Genomic DNA, 21,980 nt, shown 5'->3' on the forward strand with positions numbered 1-21,980 from the left:
AGTCGTATTTAGACCTTGTGTTTGATTTTGTGCTTATGATATTGAATTGACAATTATTCTGTATTGTTATTTGTATCATGAAATGGTTAATGGTTTAATAATGGGACTCCATGGTTGTTGTTATGTGTTGGCTTTCCTACAAAGCGGTTGAGGCGCCATCATGACCTCTGGTGGGATTTTGGGTTGTGACAAGTTGGTATCGAAGCTCTAGGTTCTAAGGGTCTAATTAATCATGAGCAGGCCTAGTAGAGTCTTGTGGATCGATACAGAGATATCAGTATCTATATGCGAGAGGCTATATAGCTTTAGGATCTTTCCCTTTCTTGTACCTTATCTTGCAATATTATTTTGACTTGTCTATATCTTTGATTCCTTTCTATTCATTCATATGCGATATTAAGTAATCGATATTAGTTGGGCACTAGCAAGTGGTGATGATGTTGCATATGTGGCATGGGATGATTTTCCCCTGTGTTACGAGGGAGTACTACTATCGTCGCTTTGAGGAGACATTTCTATCTATAACAGCCATAGTGTTGGTATTGCCCAAAAGTTCAGGGCCATATACAGTGTGCTGTGATGTTTTATGCGCCGGTCTTAGTGTAGTGTTGGTCTAGAATAGTAGGGTGATTGCTTATGTGTTGCGGCAGTTTGAAGCTTCCTAAGAAGGATTGCCCGATTTGTGATTTGGAGTTGGCGGTTATCACGCATGTATTTTTGACTTGGAGGCATTATTCGTATGGTGTGTCACGAGAGGTTTACACTATCTTCGAAGTCTTCAGCAATTGTTCGAGTAGGAGGATTTGAATTCGAGGTAGCAGAGAGCATGTTTGGTTTTGTATTTACTCCAATGAAGAAGAAGCATTTGGATATGGATGCTTAGGCCTTGGCATACTGATTTGCGAGATTGGATATTTCTAAGCCTAGTAAGATTCTAGCTTGTGGGCTTGCGTGGTCATCCTAGTTGGAGTGCATAAGAGCTCATCAGAGTGATGATCCTCATTTGCTTGTCCTTAGGGACACGATGTTGAGATGTGGTGCTATGGAGGTGGTCCTTAGTGATGACGGTGTATTATAACTTAAGGATCGTACTTGTGTTCCTAATATAGATAGTTTGAGGGAATTCATCCTTGAGGAGGCTCATATGACATAGTATTCTATTCATTCGAGTGTTGTGGATATGTACCATGATTTAAAGGAACATTATGGCTGGCAAAGGATGAAGAAGCACATTGTTTGACATGTCTAAGGGTGTTTGAATTGTTAGCAGATTCGGTAGTATTAGAGACCAAGTGGTTTACTCCGAGAGATGATGTCACGACACAAAATCCTAACCTATGTAAGCCACCATTTACGAAAAATGCTAACACTTTTAACAAAAATGGGTTTAAAGCAGTTTAAATAGAAAATTTCTCATAAGCAGAATAGAAAGATCCTAAATACAGTGCGGAATAATTACTCCTAAATTGGGGTTTCAAAGAGTACATGAGCATGTAAGTGTCACAAGTCTGGAGTTTACTGTCTAACATAGTTTGAAACTAGAAACAATGAAAAGAAAAGATAGAGAAGGAGAAAACAAGGGCTCCGTACGCTGGGCAGCTACCTCGAAGTCTCCAAATATCAGCTGCACAAGGTATCAACACCCACCATGTCCGGAAACAACTAGATCTGTACATGAAGTGCAAGGTGTAGTGTGAGTACAACCAACTCAGCAAGTAACAATACCAAATAAAGAAATAAAAAATAGTGACGAGCTACACAGTTATAGTTCAAATTTCAGTAATCCTCAACATATGAAAAATTAGGCATGCTTCAATTTCGACAATTTAGACCAAATCAGCTATCTCTTATCAATTTCGAAATAAACAAAATATGACATCTTTTAGAAAACTTCCAAATAGGGATATATGACAACTAAATGCAACAATAATGACATCAAGAGCATCCTCTCAAAACAATAGTCACTCAATTTTTCTCAATATCTCAGCACTCGACTCTCAGCACTCTACACTCGTACTAATTAGGTACCTACGCTCACTAGGGATGTATAGACTTCGGAGGGGCTCTTTCAGCCCAAGTTCTTCATCTTTGCAGTGCGCCACCCGATCCCATCAATATATAAACAGCCATAAGGCTCGTTGTGGCGCGCAACCCGATCCGCACATATACATCCCTAAGGCTCATTGCGGCGTGAAACCCGATCCACATATATACAACCCTGAGGATTGTTGAGGCGTGCAACCTAATCCATATAAATACATATCGCTCAAAGCTCGACACTCAGTCCCTAACTCAGACACCAACCTCTCCAGTCTCTCGGGCTCGCAAAAGTAATGAAAATCAGCCCAAACAACAATAATATGATAGAGATATGATATACAAGAAAAATCTGAGACTGAGTTCAAAAGGCAAATAAAGGGTAATTCAACATGTACACGGCCGTATGTGGCTCCAACAGTATCAACAGATCGCCTAAACATGATTTCTAGCATGAATTTTAGCTAAATTCCTATAACACATGGAGAATAGCTAGCAACAAGTTATTCAACTTCACAGTTTCTATGGAATGGATGAGGTCCCAATTCCTACGGTGCACACCCGCACGCCCGTGACCTAGTATGTGCGTCACCTCTAAACCAATTATATAACATAAAATTCGGGGTTTCATACCCTCCAAACAAGATTTAGAACTGTTACTTACCTAAGTCCAAGAAACACCCCTACTCCAATATGCCCTTGCCTCGCAAATCGGCATTCGAATGTCTCAAATCTTGCCACAAACAATACAATACAATTAAAACGGGATAAGGAATCATTACTACAAGAAATTACGAAGCTATTACTCAAAATCCAAAATTGGTTCAAACCGGCCTCCTGGGCCCATGTGTCGGAATCGAACAAAACTTATAAAAACCGTAAGCCCATCCGACCACCAGTCCAACCATACAATTTTTATCAAAGTCCAACACCAATTAATCACCTAAATAACCAAATTACACTCTCCAATTCCCTAGCCTTAAACCCCCAAATTACACCTCAAAAACACACCTACTAGGTGAGACAATCAATGTGGAAGCATAATTAATGAATAAATTTAACCACAAGTGACATACCTCAAGAATCCCTTAGAAATCTCTCTAAAAAGTCGTCCGATTCCGAGTACAAAATGTTAAAATGAAGTAAAAAACTTGAACCCTACCATTTATATGCTCTGTCCAGTTATACCGCACCTGCGGTCCCAAAATCCTCTTCTGTGGTCCCGCTTTTGCGGTGGAAAGTTTGCTTCTATGGAAAAGCTGCCTCCGCTTCTGCGACACCTGACTCGCATCTATGACCTCGCGAGTGTGGGAGAACCTTCGCACTTGCGACCCCTGCTCCTACCTTCCTTGCCTGCTTCTGCGGCTTCCTTCTTATTTCTGCAGGCTCGAACCTGCGGTTCTCACTCTACAGGTGCGATTACACCAGTAGTGAAAAATCTTTAGCAAACTCATCAACTTCAAAACATGATCCATCAATCACCTGAAACTCACCCGAGGCCATCGGGACCTCAACAAAATATACCATCTAGTTCCAGAACATCATACGAACTTAGTCGAATCCTCAAATCACCTCAAATAACATCAAAAACACGAATCGCACCCCAATTCAAGACTAATAAATTTCCAAATTTATAAATTCCACAAACGACACCGAAACCTATTAAATCACGTTCGATTGACCTCAAATTTTTCACACAAGTTACAAATGAAACCACGGGCCTACTCCAACATCCGGAATCAGAATCTGACCCCGATATCAAAAGGTCCATCCTGGTCAAACTTTCCAAAATTCCAACATTCGCAATTTCAAACCTAATGCTACTACGGACTTCCAAATCATAATCCAAACACGGTCCTATGTCCATAATCACCTAACGGAACCGTCAAAACTCAAATTCGGGGTCCTTTACACATAAGTCAACATCCAATCAATTTTTCCAACTTAAGCTTTCCATTATAAGACTAAGTGTCTCAATTCTCTCCGAAATCCTTCCGGACCCGAACCAATCGACCCGGTAATTCATAAAATAGTAGTAATGCACAAAATAATCAGTAAATAGAGTAACGAGGCTATAACTCTCAAAACGACCAGTCGAAGTGTTATAGATGATTATACTAGAGTAGAAGTAAGAGCGTATTATTGTAGATTTTGTGGTAGAGTTGCCAAAAACCTTGAGGAAGTTTGATGTTATTTGGGTCATTGTGAAGAAATGACTAAGTCCGAGCATCTCACTCCGATGATGCCTTTCTACATTTCTAGAGTTCGATTGTGATGAGAGGGGATTGATTGAGCTACAAAGGGTATGTGACTGCTTGATAATCATTTTGGTGTTCTGTACGATCTCATGTTTTGGATGTGTTGATAGATCTTTGGTTGTTCATTGGTGGGATGAAACCGATTCTTACAACCTATGTACAAGTGCGGACCCAGGAGTATTAATTGATTTCATAAGTGGTTGTACCCATGGAAAGGTCATAGCAAGATGTCGATACTAGGTTACATAAGTAGGCTATCTATTTTATGAAGGTTGGAGGTTGCATGATTTCTTATGAGATTTTTATGAAGAGTTTTACCTTCTATCCAATGAGATTTACGTTCTAATATGTGATTTTAGATCATTTACAAAAGATGACCCAACTATCGTGAGGTTGAATGTGTATTTAGGCTGATAATTTAGGATTTGTTATGGTTAGTGCAACATGAGCTTAAGATTAATTCAGCTAAGTTACTATGTAAGATCATGTTAGTTGAGAGGAAGCAGTCATTATGGGTCCATGTGTTATATGATTGAGGATTAAAGCCAAGTGGGGGAGTCTATCATCGATCGGATTGCATGATATGATGACCCAAAAGGTCATCACTTGTTTTAAAACAAAACTTTCGTGTTCTGAGGCCTTGAAAAGCTCATTTAGAGTTACCTCGATTTGCACGCGTAGTCCGGATGCGTAGCCGGAAAGCTTAAACATGATAATCTATGAAAAATGATAAGTTTTGATTATAAAATGAGCTAATTTGACTTCGGTCAACGTTTTGGGTAAACAGACCTAAACCCGTAATTTGACGGTCCCGGAGGGTCCGTAGGAAAATATGGGACTTGGGCATATGCCCGAACTCGAATTCCGAGGTCCCAAGCCCGAGAAATGAATTTTTAAAGGAAATTATTTTCTGGAATTAGTTTAAAGAAATTTGAAATGAAATTTGATTAGAGCATGATGATATCTGGCCCGTATTTTAGTTCCGGCGCTCGGTACAGGTCTTATATATGATTTAAGACATTACTGTGGAATTTGGTGAAAAACGGATGTCATGTGACGTGATTCGGACTTAAACTGCAAAATTTATGTTTAAAAGAGTTTTGAGAAAATTTCATTGATCTCGACATTTAATTTGATGTTCATGAGGTTATTTGATGATTTGATTACATGAGTAAGTCCATACGATGTTTCTGAGTTAGTATGACATTTGGTTTGGAGCGCCGAGGGCTCAGGTGAGTTTTGGGATGTTTTTACACTTAGGAAAAAGTTGCAGATTCGTAGAAGTTGCAGGTCTTTGAAGCTAGGTCTCGCGGTCCACGGTGGGGACTTCGCGACCGCGATGGGATTTGTGCGGTCTGCAGTGAGCAAGGCCAAGCCTTCGTGGACGCGCTCAATTTCTTGCGGTCGACGGTGGAGACCTGTGCGGCTGCGGTCCATTTCGTGCGGTCCGCACAGGGCATTGGACCGTAGTACCTCAGGAAGGCCTGTGCGGCCGCAGTCCATTTTTTGCGGTCCACACAGGGGGTCTGAGAGGGGTATGAATAGACGGGATTTCAAGTTATTTTCATTTTTTCAAAACCCCAAAAACATAAGAGGCGATTTTTCAAACAACCTTTCTTCTCCAAATCAATTATAAGTCATTTTTAACTAGATTTCATCAATCATTAACATCTTTTAACATGATTTCAACTTCAAATCAATTATTTTCATGGTGGAATTAGGAATTTTGGGTAAAACCTAAGAATATTGAAATTTGGGGATTTAGACCTCAAATTGAGGTCAGATTCCAAAACTAATTATATATCCGAGCTCGGGGTAAATGGGTAATCGGGTTTTGGTCCAAATTTCGGGTTTCGACCAAGCGGGCCCGGGGTCGATTTTTGACTTTTTGGGGAAATCTTTATAAAACCTATTTTCATGCATTAGAATTGATTCATTTAGCATTTATCATTAAGCAAATTGTGGCTAGATACAAGCGAGTTGGTCGTGGAAACAAGAGGTAAAGTGGTAGTTGTGGCTTGAATTGTGTTCGTTACATCGAGGTAAGTGTTTGGTCTAACCTTAGCTTAAAGGATTAGGAGTTGTGTCCTATTTGCTATTTGCTTCTTGTCGAGTATGATGTATAGGCATGGTGATGAGTATCTATACGTTGGTGTCAAGCATGACCGTGGGTCTTATATTGTGGTTTTCATGATTTCGTTGTATTATTCATGCCTTGGTGAAGATTCTTAATTGTTGTATAAAGCTTGTGGAAAGAATTGTGACCTATGAACATTAAAGAGCGTTGGCTCAAGTTGTCCCCAGTTCACCCTTCGTGAACTATCGTGACGACACATATTCTCTACGACTAGGTAAGCCTAACAAATGCGGAAAATGAACTAACTTGCGGAATAAATAATCAAAAGCTGAAAACAACTGAAGGAAACAATATTTAAATGCCGCTCGGCATATACACATTACTTCTCAAAATCTGATACACTATCCCAAAGCTCGGAAACTCACGGATCCACAAGCTGAGAAAAACACTACATAGCTCTAATCTCCGGAATGTCTAACAAGAACAAAAGTACAGAAGGGCTAAATACTTAATGCAGAAATAAAAGGAGACTCCTCGGTCTGCGAACGCGGCAGATATACCTCAAAGTCCTGTAGAATCGCCTCGCCTCAAGAATGGTAAGCCTGAGTGGAGGTACCTAGATATGCACATGAAAAACATGCACAGAAAGGGCATGAGTACACCACAACGGTACTCAGTAAGTGCCAAGCGTAACCTCGGTCGGGTAGTAACGAGGAAGGTCAGGGCCCTACTGAGATTAAGTAAATAATAAGATGACAGGATAAGATAAACAGTATAATTGAGAATCTACAGTAAGAGTCTATATAGGATAATAAGAGCACAATAACGGAAACAGAAATAAAGGCAAACCACAAGGAAATACCACTCACAACAAGGATAATAACCGGGGATCTCTTGGTATCCCGAGGATCTCTTGGTATCCTCAATATATGTCAGGGATCTCTGGTATCCCGAGGATCTCTTGGTATCATCAATATACATGCCAGGTATCTCTTGGTATCCGGCACCTCAATCCAGATCATAAATATGTGCGGGGGATCTCTTTGGATGTTGTCCCGTAGTCCCAAATTAAAACACACAGCAGCAAAACAAGAATATTAAATTAAATGTTAATTTCGTACTAAGTAAATAGTTAATTCTAGCCTAACATGCTTCACGTAATGCAATTAAGGCAGTTTAAGCAAATAGGCAATTAAGTCAACTAAGCATGCTTTTCTAAACTAACAACATGCTAAGTTTGCTAGTAGAATAAAACAGGAAAGAAAGGAACTCAGTTTAAATACTTAAGTAAAACTGGATTTTCAACAATTTGCTGAAGTACGCACGCGACATCACACGTATAAGACATTTTAATTATCAAATATATCATATCCTAAGGGGAAGGTCTCCCACACAAAGTTAGACAAGCCACTTACCTCGAACCAGCTCAAAATCCACCCGACACGACGTCTTTGCCACGAGTACTCGACTCCAAATGGCCCAAATATATTCAATTCAATTGCATAACGTAAATAACACTTCAAGTAACTGATTCTACAATTAAATTCTAAGCTAATACGCGAAATTATGTAAAATGACCAAAGCGCCCCTCAGGCCCACGTCTCGGAGTCGGGTCAAATTTACATTTTCAGAAACCTTGTACTCTCACGAGATTATACATAACAAAAACACTAAAATCGGAGTCCAAATGACCCCTCAAATCCTCACTTAAAGGCCTCTTAAACTCAAGCCGTAATTACCCATTTTTCCCAAATTTCTCACCACTAATTAGGTCTTTAATCACACAAAAACGAGTTATGAAGTCAAGGATGTTACCTCCAAGTGATTTCCCTTTGTTTTCATCAAAAATATCTCTCAAAAGCTTCAAACCCGGATGAAAATGGCGAATGAATAGCTCAAATTCGCAAAGGTAATTATTTATATGTTATGCCCAGCGATTACTGCATTTGCGGCCCTTGGACCGCAGCTGCGGTCCCGCTTCTGTGGAGACTTCGTCGCATCTATGACTTTCACTTAAATGCCAGCTCCCGCATCTATGACTCCCTTTCCGCAGATGCGGTACCGCTTCTGCGGTTCCTGAAGAGTTCCCAATTTTGGCTTCTGCGGTCTCAATGCTGCAACTGCGGAACCCAAACCGCAGGTGCGGTTATGACATAAGGCCAGCTGTTGTAGCAAACTTCCAAACTCAAAATCCTTCTGTCAACCATCCGAATTCATCCCGAGGCCTCTAGGACCTCAATCAAAGGCATCAACATATCCTATAACCTTATTCAAACTTGTACTAATCTTCAAAACACTTCAAATAACATCAAATCAACCAAAATACATAGGATTCAAGCCTAAGTTTCTAAAATCTTCTGAATTCAACTTTTGAGCAAAAACCCAACCAAACCACGTCCGAATGACCTGAAATTTTGCCCACGCATCCCAAATGACACAACGGAACTACTGTAACTCTCGGAATTCCATTCCGACCCTCGGATCAAAATCTCACTTTGGCATCGGAAACTTCAAAATTCAACTTTCGACATTTCAAGCCTAAATAAGCTACGGACCTCTAAATCACCATCCGAACACGCCCCTAAGCCCGAAATCACCCAACGGAGCTAACGGAACCATCAGATTTCCATTATTAGGCCATGTTCAGATTGTTCTGACTACGGTCAACTTTCCAATACTTAAGTCTCATTTAGGGACTAAGTGTCCCAAAACTCTCCGAAACTCAAAACCGAACATCCCGGCAAATCACATTAGCAGAAATAAACTTGGGGGAAGAAGTTAATAGGGAATCGGGACGTTAATTCTTAAGACGACCGGCCAGGTCATCAAATCCTCCAACACTTAAACACTCATTCGTCCTTGACCGAGCATAGAGACATACCTAAAGTAGTGAAAAGATGAGGGTAACGGCTGCGCATATCCTGCTCGGCCTCCCAGGTCGCCTCCTCGACCGGCTGACCCCGCCACCGAAAATTTACCGATGCAATGTTCTTTGACCTCAACTTTCTAACCTGCCTATCCAATATTGCCACTGGCTCCTCAACATAAGATAGATCCTTATCCAACTGGACTGAAATGAAATCCAACACATGTGATGGGTCATCGTGGTACCTCTAGAGCATCGAAACATGAAAAACCGGATGATTTCCTGCCAAGCTAGGAGGTAAGGCAAGCTCATAAGCAACCTCCTAACACGCCTCAATATCTCAAAAGGGCCAATAAACCTCGGACTCAACTTCCCTTTCCTCCCAAATCTCATAATGCCCTTCATAGGTGAAATCCGAAGCAGAACCCGCTCTCTGACCATATAGGAAACATTACGAACATTCCAGTCCGCGTAACTCTTCTATATGGAATGGGCTGTATGGAGTCTATCCTGAATCACCTTCACCTTCTCCAAAGCATCCTGGACCAAATTTGTGCCTTATAGTCTAGCCTCACTCGGCTCAAACCAACACCGGAGATCTACACCGCCTACTATATAAAGCCTCATACGGTGCCATCTGAATGCTGGAATGATAGATGTTGTTGTAAGCAAACTTCGCTAATGGCAAGAACTGATCCCAAGACCCTCCAAACTCAATCACATATGCACGGAGCATATCCTCAAGAATCTGAATAGTGCGCTCGAACTGTCCGTCCGTCTAAGGGTGAAATATTGTACTCAACTCCACCCGAGTACCCAACTCCTGCTGAACGGCCCTCCAGAACCGTGATGTGAACTGAGTACCCCTATCCGAAATGATGGACACTGGAATACCATGCAGACGAACAATCTCCCGTATATAAATCTCTGTCAACCGCTCCGAAGAATAGGTAATACACACCGGAATGAAATGAGCAAACTTGGTCAGCCGATCCTCAATTACCCAAATAGCATCAAACTTCTTCAAAGTTCACGGGAGCCCAACTACAAAGTCCATGGTGATATGCTCCCACTTCCACTCCGGAATCTCTATCTGCTGAAGTAACCCACCCAGTCTCTGGTGCTCATACTTTGCCTGCTGACAGTTGAGGTACCGAGCTACAAATACAACTATATCTTTCTTTATCTGCCTCCACCAATAGTGCTGTCTCAAATCCTGATACATCTTTGCGGTACCCGGGTGGATGGAATACCGCGAACTATGGGCCTTCTCCAGAATCAACTCTCGAAACCCATCAATATTGGGTACACAAATCCGACCCTACATCCTTAATACCCCATCGTCACCAATAGTCACATTTATGGCATCACCGTGCTGAACCTTATCCTTGAGGACAAACAAATAAGGGTCATCATACTGCCGCTCCCTGATACGATCAAATAAGGAAGACCGAGAAACCACGCAAGCTAGAACCCGACTAGGCTCCGTAATATCCAATCTCCCAAACTGGCTAGCTAAGGCCTGAACATCCATCACCGTGGGCCTCTCCTATGCTAGTAAATAAGCCAAACTCCCCAAACTCTCTGCCTGACGACTCAAAACATCAGCCACCACATTGGCCTTGCCCGGGTGATACAAAATGGTGATATCATAATCCTTCAGCAACTCCAACCACCTCCTCTGGTGCAAATTTAGATCCTTTTGGTTGAACAAATACTGCAAGCTCCGATGGTCAGTATAAATCTCACAGGGAACCTCATATAAATAATGGCACAAAATCTTCAGAGCATGAACAATGGCAGCTAACTCAAGGTCGTGAACAGGGTAGGTCTTCTCATGTATCTTCAACTGTCTGGACACGTAGGTAATCACCCTACCGTCCTGCATCAACACCGCTCCGAGACCAATCCCCGAGGCATCACAATAGATCGTATAAGACCCCAAACCTGTAGGCAATATCAAAACTGGGGTTGTAGTCAAAGCTGTCTTGAGCTTCTGAAAGCTCGCCTCACACTCCTCCGTCCACTGAAATTGAGCACCCTTTTGGGTCAACCTGGTCATAGGGGCTGCAATCGATGAAAACCCCTCCACAAAATGACGGCAGTATCCCACCAAGCCAAGGAAACTACAGATCTCTGTAGCTGAGGATGGACTAGACCAACTCTGCATGGCCTCTATATTCTTCGGATCCACATAAATGCCCTCATTCGATACCACGTGGCCTAATAATGCCATCGAATCTAACCAAAACTCACATTTCGAGAACTTAGCATATAACTTCTTCTCTCTTAGAGTCTGAAGCATAGTCCTCAGGTGCTGCTCATGATCTTCCCGACTCCGGGAATACACCAAAATATCATTAATAAAGACAATGATAAACGAGTCAAGATACAGTCGGAACACACTGTGCATCAAATGCATAAAGACTGCGGGGGCATTGGTCAGCCCAAATGACATAACAAGGAACTCGTAATGACCATACCGAGTCCTGAAAGTAGTCTTCGGGATATCTGGCTCCCGAATCTTCAAATGATGGTAACCTAAGCGCAAATCAATCTTAGAAAACACCCGTGCACCCTGAAATTGGTCAAACAGATCATCAATACGAGGCAAAGGATAACGGTTCTTCACTATAACCTTTTTCAACTGGCGATAATCAATATAAAGACGCATAGAACCATCGTTTTTCTTCACAAACAAGACAGGAGCACCCCAAGGTGATACACTAGGCTGAATAAAACCCTTATCAAGCAATTCTTGTAACTGATCCTTCAATTCCTTCAACTCAGGAGGAGCCATACGATATAGAGGGATAGAAATGGGCTAAGTGTCCGGCAACAGATCAATGCTGAAATCAATATCTCTATCGGGCGGCATGCCTGGAAGATTAGCTGGAAACATATCTAGAAAATCCCGTACCATTGGGACTGAATCAACTGAAAGGGTATCAATACTGACATCTCTCACATAAGCTAAATACGCGTCACACCCCTTCTTAACCATACGCTGAGCCTTAAGGAAAGAAATAACTCTACTAGGAGTTTGATCTAAAGTACCCCTCCACTCAACACGCGGTACACCTGGCATAGCCAGCATCACGGTTTTGAATCAAGAATAGAATAATGGGGAGACAACCAGTCCATGCCCAAGATAATGTCAAAATCTACTATGTTGAGTAACAACAAATTGGCTCTGGCCTCAAAACCACGAAGAGTAACCAAACACGACCAATAAACACGGTCCACAACAAGTGAATCTCCCACAAGAGTAGAAACATAAATAGGGGAACTCAAAGAATCCCGAGGTACACCCAAATGCGGAGCAAAATAAGAAGACACATAAGAGTAAGTAGAGCCTGGATCGAATTGAACCGATGCATCTCTATGACAAACCATGTCAATACCTGTGATAACAGAATCAGAGGCAATAGCCTCGGTACGAGCAGGAAGTGCATAGTATCTATCCTGGCCTCTCCCTCTAGGGTGACCTCTACCTCCCCGACCTCCACCTCTAGCTGGTTGAGCAGGTGGGGTAGCAACTGGGGCTGTAATCATAGCCTGAGAACTCTGCGGGGCACGCTATGGTTGAGAAGTCTGTGGAGGTGAACTCCTCCCAAGTCTAGGGCAATCCCTCACTAAGTGGGGTGTGTCACCACACTCAAAACAAGCTCTAGGAGGACGTGGTACCTCTGACTGGCTAGGGCCAGGTCTGCTGGGCTGACCTCTGAAAGCACCCCGCACAGGAGGCGCGCTAGAAATCGGAGGTGCATTATAAGGCTCCTGAGGCTTATGAGGAGTTGGAGCACTACTGGCTACTAGAAGAGCTGAATGAATAGGGCGACTCATATAACCCCTACCATGATGAGCTACAATTGGGGTACGGGCACCAGAATAATGGCCTGACTCTCGAGACCTCTTGACCTCCCTCTCCTCTCTCTCCCTAGCATGCATGCCCTCAATCCTCCTATCAATGCTCACCACTTACTGATAAGAAATATACATCTCTAACTTATGAGTCATGCTAGACCTGATGCTGGGAATAAGCCCCTCAATAAACTGGTGAACCCTCTTGCGAATAGTAGAAACCAAGGCTGGTGCATGCCTAGCAAAACTGGTGTAACGGACAGCATACTCTGAAATAATCATAGCACCCTGGCGCAAATGCTCAAACTCTGCGCGCCATGCATCCTTGAGGCTCTGAGGAACATACTCCCTTAGGAACATATCTGAAAACTGAGTCCAAGTCAATGAAGCAGCCTCATCTGGACTGTCTAACTCATAGGTGCGCCACCACTCATAGGCGGCTCCTCGAAGCTGAAAGGTAGTGAAATAAACCCCACTCGATCCTAAGATACCCATGGTATGGAGAATGTAGTAACACTCATCAAGAAATTCCAGAGCATCCTCCAATGCTAGACCACTGAATATAGGAGGCTTGTACCTCTTGAACCTTTCAAGCGTCAGCTGCTCCTCCTTAGAAGTCGTTGCCTGACCTCGGGCTGAACTGGCACTGCAAGTGGTATAGGATTAATCTCAGGGACCTGCTCAACATGCACTCGCTACTCATAAGTGCGGGCGGCGGGAGTCTGTACTCCTCCCCCGGCCTGGAATGTGGCTGCAGCAAGGGGAAGCAACCCTGCCTGAGCCAAAGTGGTGTACATACTCATGAACTGTGCCAGAGTCTCCTGAAGAACTGGAGTAGTAGCAGCAGTAGGCATGTCAGGTGCTTGGACTCCGGTTGGAACTGGTAGTGGTACGACGGCGGCAGCTCTCGTAGGTGCTCTGGCTACACCACGTGCGCGTCCTCGGCCTCTACCCCGACCCCGGCCTTTGACGGCTGCAGTAAGGGGCGTGGGTGCCTGATCATCTCGGGTAGCACGTTTCCTCACCATTTGTGAGAGAATAGAAGACAAAAGTTTAGAATTGTGATGTCAAAATATCGCACGACAAGGAAATCAAATAAAGTGAAAATTTTCCTAACAGTTACATACCCTCTCGTAGATAAGTACAGACGTCTTCGTACCGATCAGTGAGACTCTAATAAACCGACTTGTGATCCATGACTCCTATGAACCTAGAGCTCCGATACCAATTTGTCACGACCCCAGTTCGCCCTCCGTGAACTATCGTGATGGCACCTAGTCTCTACGACTAGGTAAGGCTAACAAATGCGGAAAATGAACTAACTTGCGGAATAAATAATCAAAAGCTGAAAACAACTGAAGCAAATAATATTTAAGTAAATAATAAGATGACAGGATAAGATAAATAGTATAATTGAGAATCTACAGTAAGAGTCTATATAGGATAATAAAAGTACAATAACGGAAACAGAAGTAAAGGCAAACCACAAGGAAATACCACACACAACAAGGATAATAATTGGGGATCTCTTGGTATCCCGAGGATCTCTTGGTATCCTCAATATATACACTAGGGATCTCTTGGTATCCCGAGGATCTCTTGGTATCCTCAATATATGCCAGGGATCTCTTGGTACCTGGAGAATCTCTCGGTATCCTCAATATACGTGTCATGTATCTCTTGGTATCCCGCACCTCAGTCCAGATCATAAATACGCGCAAGGGATCTCCCGGGATGTCGTCCCGTAGTCTCAAATCAGAACACACAACAGCAAAACAAGAATATTAAATTAAATGTTAATTTCGTACTAATTAAATAGTTAATTCTAGCCTAACATGCTTCAAGTAATGCAACTAAGGCATCTTAAGCAAATAGGAAATTAACTCAACTAAGCATGCTTTTCTAAACTAACAACAGACTAAGTTTGCTAGTGGAATAAAATATGAAAGAAAGGAACTTAGTTTAAATACTTAAGTATTCAACAATTTGCTCAAGTACGCACTCGTCACCATACGTACAAGGCATTTAAATTAGCAAATATATCATATCCTAAGGGGAAGGTCCCCCACACAAGGTTAGACAAGCCACTTGCCTCGAACCAGCTCAAAATCCACACAACACCACGTCTTTTCCACAAGTACTCAACTCCAAATGGCCCAAATCTATTCAATTCAATTGCATAACGTAAATAACACTTCAAGTAACTGATTCTACAATTAAATTCTAAGCTAATACGTGAAATTATGTAAAATGACCAAAACTCCCCTCGGGCCCATGTCTTGTAGTCGGGTGAAATTTAAATTTTCAGAAACCTCATACTCTCACGAGTCTACACATAACAAGAATACTGAAATCGGAGTCCAAATGATCCCTCAAATCCTCACTTAAAGGACTCCTAACCGCTTTTAGGATTTATGGAATTATTTCTTAAAACAGTTACGATTGTCGTACACTTGTCGTTTTGGAATACACCGCAAACCACGCTACATGAAATTCACCCGTAATTCGCGATATGTTTAATTTTATTAATGTTCGAAGTTGTTATGATAGGGTCACATGAAATGCACACCCGAATTTTGGAATTAGGCATCGTAACTATGTCACGGGAGTCGTACCCGTAGTCATAATGTTTTATTAATCGCGCCTAAAGCAAAGCAACGAATGTTCATAGTTTGATTTTTCTAAGGTTCGATACTGCATGAGACACTTATTTGAATTATATGTAGCAACTATACTTATTAAATGCCAAACTGCCCAGATTTTAAAGTCTGGGGTCTGACAAAGGTTGACTCTAAATGCACTCTAACCCAATACATATATTGTCTATTATTCAAACAACTAAATTTATTCTAAAAGAACTTGGGCATGACTGACTTAATTCAGATGAATCTGGCCCATATAAATTATTAAGCATTCAATCAATTTAGACATAATGGATTCAAGAAGATTTGGGCCTACTAATGAGTACAAGTAATTCTAGCCCAATAATAAATAAATTTAATAATGAGTCCAAGTGAACTTTAGCCCAACACATATTTGAAGGAATTTGAAATTGATATTCTTAATGACAATATGCAAAATTTTACCTATATTTTGTTTATCTTTTAAAACAGAAGAAATAAAAAGGGATTTTTGAATAAATTGAAATCTGTTAAATTTTGAACAATCTTCCTGCTAATTTGCCTAATTCTTTATTTTCGAAATGCTGGTTTTTAAGCTTATTTGTATTTCAAAAATCTTGAAGTGTTTGATCAACTCATTTTGTTTTAGTAAAAATAAAAACACAAATTCATAAACCCAATTGGTTTTGGGCCTAAAAATGTATTATGGTTATCACTTAGTTACTTTGTAAAAATCTAATTTTTATGACTTTATGCTAATAATTATCCAACATTATTCAACTATTAAAAAACTGTGTGGTATATTGCTAATCTATTAAGCCGGTTTAACACACAAGGAAATGCAGTAAAATTATTACATATTTTGCTAACTGAATAATCAAATTGCCTATTGCTATTCTAACAGAATTTATGGAAAATGATTTATGTGGTACTACTACCTATGAACATATAAATTTTATAAATGTATGAATATTTAAACATATTCTGTAATTTTCAAAACACCTTTAAACTAATACATTTGCCTACAACATTGTAAATAAATTTGCAATATAACAAACAAACAAACTTCAAAGTAACATGTCATGCAATGTCCAAACTAATTACAGATTTTTCAACAAATTCCAATCATGATTCCGCAAAAGAGGAAACTTTACATTTTTTGTGAAGAAAAGTACCTTGACAGCAACAAGAAAACAGACAGAAAGAAAATAGATATCTGAGAAGTGGAGTAAGATTAGCAGCAAGAAACCCAAACAGAAAACCAAAACCAGCTTCCAAAAACCCAGAAATCCAGAAGATAGTGTGAAAAATCAGTAGGAGTCCTTTTCTAATAGTGAAAGAAAGTGACTCCAAAGTAGTGCAGAATCAGTGTGTTTTCAGGTCTAAAATGTATATCCAGGTCTGTCTATAATGAAAAGAAGGAGTATATTTATAGCATGAGGAGGTGAAAAGGGATCAGAATTTCGATCCAAAGAATCTGTTAGAATTCCCTATAAATTAGGGAAAATGGCATCTTTTTTACAGAAATGGATAGCTGTCTGATTTCTAGTACCTTCCTAATCTCAGAAAATAGACAAGTGTCTTATTTCCGGATATATTTGGATCTTATTCTTTTTCCTACTCAGCATTGGGACAGTTGTCCCTATTCTATAAAGTTCTAACATTTTCTGAATGATTTTTAGAATTTAGGCTTCCGAAATTTACCCTTAAAAGTCTTGGAGTTACCTCAAAATTTAATTGGTTCTAGGTGTGAGTTAGATCACTCTTGGCTTGAAGAGTTTGAACTCTTAAACTTTAACAAAGTCATGGGCTGCCCATTTAGCCAAGCTCAATTTTAACAATAAAAAAATTTAACAATAATAACAAAGATATGGGACTGTCTATTTAGCCAGGCCTAAAAATTAACAACAATAACAAAAATAAAAACATCAAGGAAGAAATTCGGTCACTATTCATCGGCCATAACTCTTTCATCCGGCGAGGGATCACTACAAATTTGGTCTTAAAAGAACACCATTCTCATCACAAACAACCTCCCTTTGTTTTTTCACTGATTTCTATATCAAGAAGTTACAGATCTTAAGTCTAGTTTTATTACTGTAGCAACACATCTCTCTTGGTGAATTATCTGGCAGATATTCGATCTTGATTTTGGCTACTATTAATGTAGCATCAAGTTTCTTCAGTGTTTTACAACTTTCACGCGAGGTATCCAGATTTTGAAGAACTCCTTGTAGTATTAGAATCGTCCTTAGTGTTCTGGGTTGATTTAGGGTAGACTATCAGTGCTGCCATGGCCAGTGGCCAGCCACCCTCTCACGTTGGGCCACCTCCACAACCACGCCCCAACATTACCCAGCCTTCTAATGGCACAAAACCTATGGACTATGCAAATGCTGTAAAACCTACGAACAACACTTCGACAATGCAAGAACGTGCAGCAGTAGTTGAGTCAATTCCTCCAAGACAAGCCCATATATTTCAAGGACAACCAACTGTACGATTTTCTGAAGCAGAAGTTGAACGCATGAATTTAATGGAAGGTTTGCAAGAGGCTGTTGTTTGCAAATTTTCATACGGATGGCCAGATATCAATGAAATACGTCGCATTGTTCCTTTACAGTGTGGTATCAAAGCTGAATGCAACATTGGATATCTACGTGATAGGCACATTTTGATTCGTTTTTCATTATGGCAAGATTATGTAGACTTCTCGTCAAAAGGTGTGTATTATGTAAAGGATACGCTTGGAAATGAATATCAATTAAGAACCTTGATTTACGATGCTAAATTTAAAGTTGACGAAGAGACTCCTAAGGTAATGGCATGGATCTCATTCCCTAATCTGCTGCCTACTTATTTTGTAAGAGAATGCTTGTTCTCCCTAGCTTCTACAGTCGGGAAACCCCTCCATTTGGACTTGGCTACTGTCAAGAAAACTAGACCTAGTTGTGCTCGCGTGAAAGTATTAGTGGACCTGCTAACAGACATGCCTAAGAAGGTTCGATTAGACATTGTTAACGAGCCTACTGGAGATATTAGAACTGAGTGGATAACTATCAAATATGACTATCTACCCAAGTATTGTAAGGAATGTAAGCTTCAGGGCCATGATGTGTTCGAATGCTGGAAAATTCATCCTAAACTAATGGCCAGCAGAAATGATGAAAAGAAGGCTTCAAATGATGTTGTAGTGCAGCCCAACAAGGACAACAAAACAAACAATGCTCCAATAATGGCTCTTACAAGTGGTAAAGTTGTTGGAAATCAAATTGCTCAATAGAAGGAGGTCAAAGATAGGAGAGTGCAAACAAAAGAGAAACAGGCAGCAGATTTAGCAAATACTGGACAAGAAATCGTGGCTGTAAACAATCAAAAAGGAATTAAACAGCAAGTTCAGAAAACAAACAGTTTTGCATGTTTAGAAGTGGAAAACAGTGAAGAACTTTGTACAAATCAGCTCATTGACAGTGTTGTCTGAAAAAATTCCTCCAAGTCCATAATTCGTGTGACTGAAAATAATGCAGACCCCATTAATATTCATACAGTTGCGGAGAATGAGTCAGAAGAGATGCAATTTGATTTTTCGACTAGACAAATGGTACAAAACGTAAATTCACCTAGTTCATCTAGGAGACCATTAGCTATGTCAGAACCAAAGAAACTGAACCATGCAGCACCTACTTTCAATCCTACAACAATAAGATATCATGCAACAAACAGGGAATCAACAGCAGATTGTGTACAACAAGATTTGGGGAATGAGCAGCATTTTGACAATTACTCAACTGCCCAATGGGTGCAAGAAGCATTCAAAAATAATGTAGTTCAGGCCAGTACCTCATGTCAAGACATTCCTTCACATGACACCAAAGTTGAACAACATTTAGCAAACAATAAAGAGAATGACTTAATTGAAGATACAGATTTTGAGAAATTCAGGACCAATGAAAAAGATAAATGGGCAGGAGGGAGATTATGGATCAACCAAACAGAGGAAGTTTTAGCAGGTGGGCAGATTCCAGATACAATGCATAGTGAAAAAGAATTTGGAGGAAATGAAGTGGAAGATGAGAATCAAAGTTTTAATTGTAATGACAATGCAATCAATATTCAAACCATAAGTGAATGCACAAATGCAGTAGAAGAAAAGACAAAAGAGGGGAACATCAATATTATAGATCCAGGAGGGACTTTACATAATGATTTTAGTAATGTCTTGAAAGAAGCTGAAAATAAAGACAAGAACCAAAAGAAAAAGTCAGACAAGAACCAAGAGCAGATAGTGCAAGTCTATGCAAGAAGTGTTGTACCATTGAGCACAGGGAAGGATGTAGCAGAAAGTGTTGTTCCATCGAACAATACACAGCTGTTGACAAATGAACTTGAAGAAAAAGATGCTGAATTTACCAATCAGGAAAATGATGTTGCACTTACCAATCAGGCATATGATGTTGTGACATCAAAAGAAGCAATAGAAGCACATGACCAAGTTGGCCACGCAGAACTTAAAGGTAGAGACATGGATGAGGAAACCACTACACAAAATTTCCTTAATGTTACCAAGCAGGGTGATCTGTCGCCAAGGCTTATTGATAGAGTAAAATCTGCAACAAAAGGAAAAAAGAAACAGTCAAAACAGACATCTACTATCCCAGCCAGTGGAGTACAAACAAGGAGAACACTGTCCAAACCCCAAAACATTTAATGGATGCAATTATATGGAATGTCAGGTCAGTAAATACAATGCAAGAATTTGAAAAGTTGATTACAATGCATAGAAAACATCACTTTGAGTTCATAGGAATCCTTGAGCCTATGCAACAGTCTCACAAAATGGAGAGGTATAGAGCAAGAATTGGATTGGCACAGGCTGTGGTGAATGTATCAAACAAGATTTGGGCTTTTATTGATGAAATATTTGAGGTTACTATTCTGTATAACAAGACTCAACAGCTGACTTTGAGATTAACGCATACTGAAACACATGTTGAGCTCATCCTTACACTAGTTTATGCCAAATGTGACCGCATTGAAAGAATTGAACTATAGGATTCTTTGTATGCAATGGCATAAGATATGACAGTATCATGGTTAGTTGGAGGCGACTTCAATGTGATATGGGATGAGGAAGAAAAATTTGGAGGCTTACCAGTTTCTCTCATTGAAGTAGATGACTTTAGGCACTGCATCAATACCTGCAACTTGACAGACTTGGGATTTAAAGGAAGCATATTTACATGGTGGAATGGAAGATCAGAGGAAGACTGTATTTTTAAAAGATTGGACAGATGTTTTGGCAATCATGAATTGCAACAAACCTTTCTTGGATTAGAGGTAACTCACCTGTCCAAAATTGGGTCTGATCATTGCCCAATGCTGCTGAAATGTGATATAGAAACTCCTCCAATTAAGAAGTCATTCAGATTTCTTAATCTTTGGACTAAGCATGAAACCTTCAAAGATTTAGTAAAGGAGAATTGGAATGCTGATTTTAGTGCTAACCCTTTCTGCATTTTTAACTACAAGTTAAAGAAGCTTAAGAAAGCATTATCTACCTGGAGTAGAGCTACATATGGGGATATATTCCAGAAGATTGCAAGCCTTGAGGAGGTGGTCCTGGTTCATGAAAGACAATTTGAAGTCAATCCTACACAGATGAATAGACAAAGATTACAACAGGTCCAAGCTGAAATGATTAAATATCTTGCATTAGAAGAAGAATTCTGGAGACAAAAAGTTGGCATGTTATGGTTCAAAGATGGCGATAGAAACACTAAATTCTTCCATGCTCAAGTTAATGGGAGAAGGAAGAGACTGAAATTATCAAGGATCCAGAATAGCCTTGGTAACTAGATTGAAGAAGATCACTTAATAGCAGAAGAAGCACTAAAGTTCTACAAGGATCAATTTACTGAGAGTGCAGTCCCAAATGATTTCGATATTCTAAATCATGTACCTTCAATGGTAGATAGTGATCAGCATGAAAGATTGATGGCCTTTCCTTCCAATGAAGAATTGAAGAGAGCATTTATGGGGTTGAATGGGGACTCAGCTGGTGGATCGGATGGTTTCACTAGAGCCTTTTACCAAACATGCTGGGAAATTATTGAAGAAGATGTTATCCAAATGGTCAAGGCTTTCTTTTGCGGTCAGCGGTTGCCAAAGAGTGTTACGCACACAAACCTGGTTTTATTACCCAAGAAAAAAGAAGTTATGACCTTTGCAGACATGAGACCAATCAGTCTTAGTAACTT

At 40.4% G+C, this 21,980-nt stretch overlaps 1 protein-coding gene across 1 annotated transcript; it reads left to right on the top strand.

Moving 5' to 3' along the window:
* The first annotated feature begins 20,802 nt into the window (after nucleotides 1-20,802).
* LOC142176231 (uncharacterized) lies at nucleotides 20,803-21,579 on the top strand. The gene has a single exon (XM_075243353.1). The coding sequence runs from the start codon at nucleotides 20,803-20,805 to the stop codon at nucleotides 21,577-21,579; it is 777 nt and encodes a 258-aa protein (XP_075099454.1).
* The last annotated feature ends 401 nt before the right edge of the window (nucleotides 21,580-21,980 follow it).

The sequence above is a fragment of the Nicotiana tabacum genome, chromosome 22 (assembly GCF_000715075.1).
Source record: "Nicotiana tabacum cultivar K326 chromosome 22, ASM71507v2, whole genome shotgun sequence".
NCBI lineage: Eukaryota > Viridiplantae > Streptophyta > Magnoliopsida > Solanales > Solanaceae > Nicotiana > Nicotiana tabacum.

Bases quoted from the DNA above. Each gene is read 5' to 3' on its own strand.
- LOC142176231 (XM_075243353.1), top strand. From the start codon at position 20,803: ATGACAGTATCATGGTTAGTTGGAGGCGACTTCAATGTGATATGGGAT.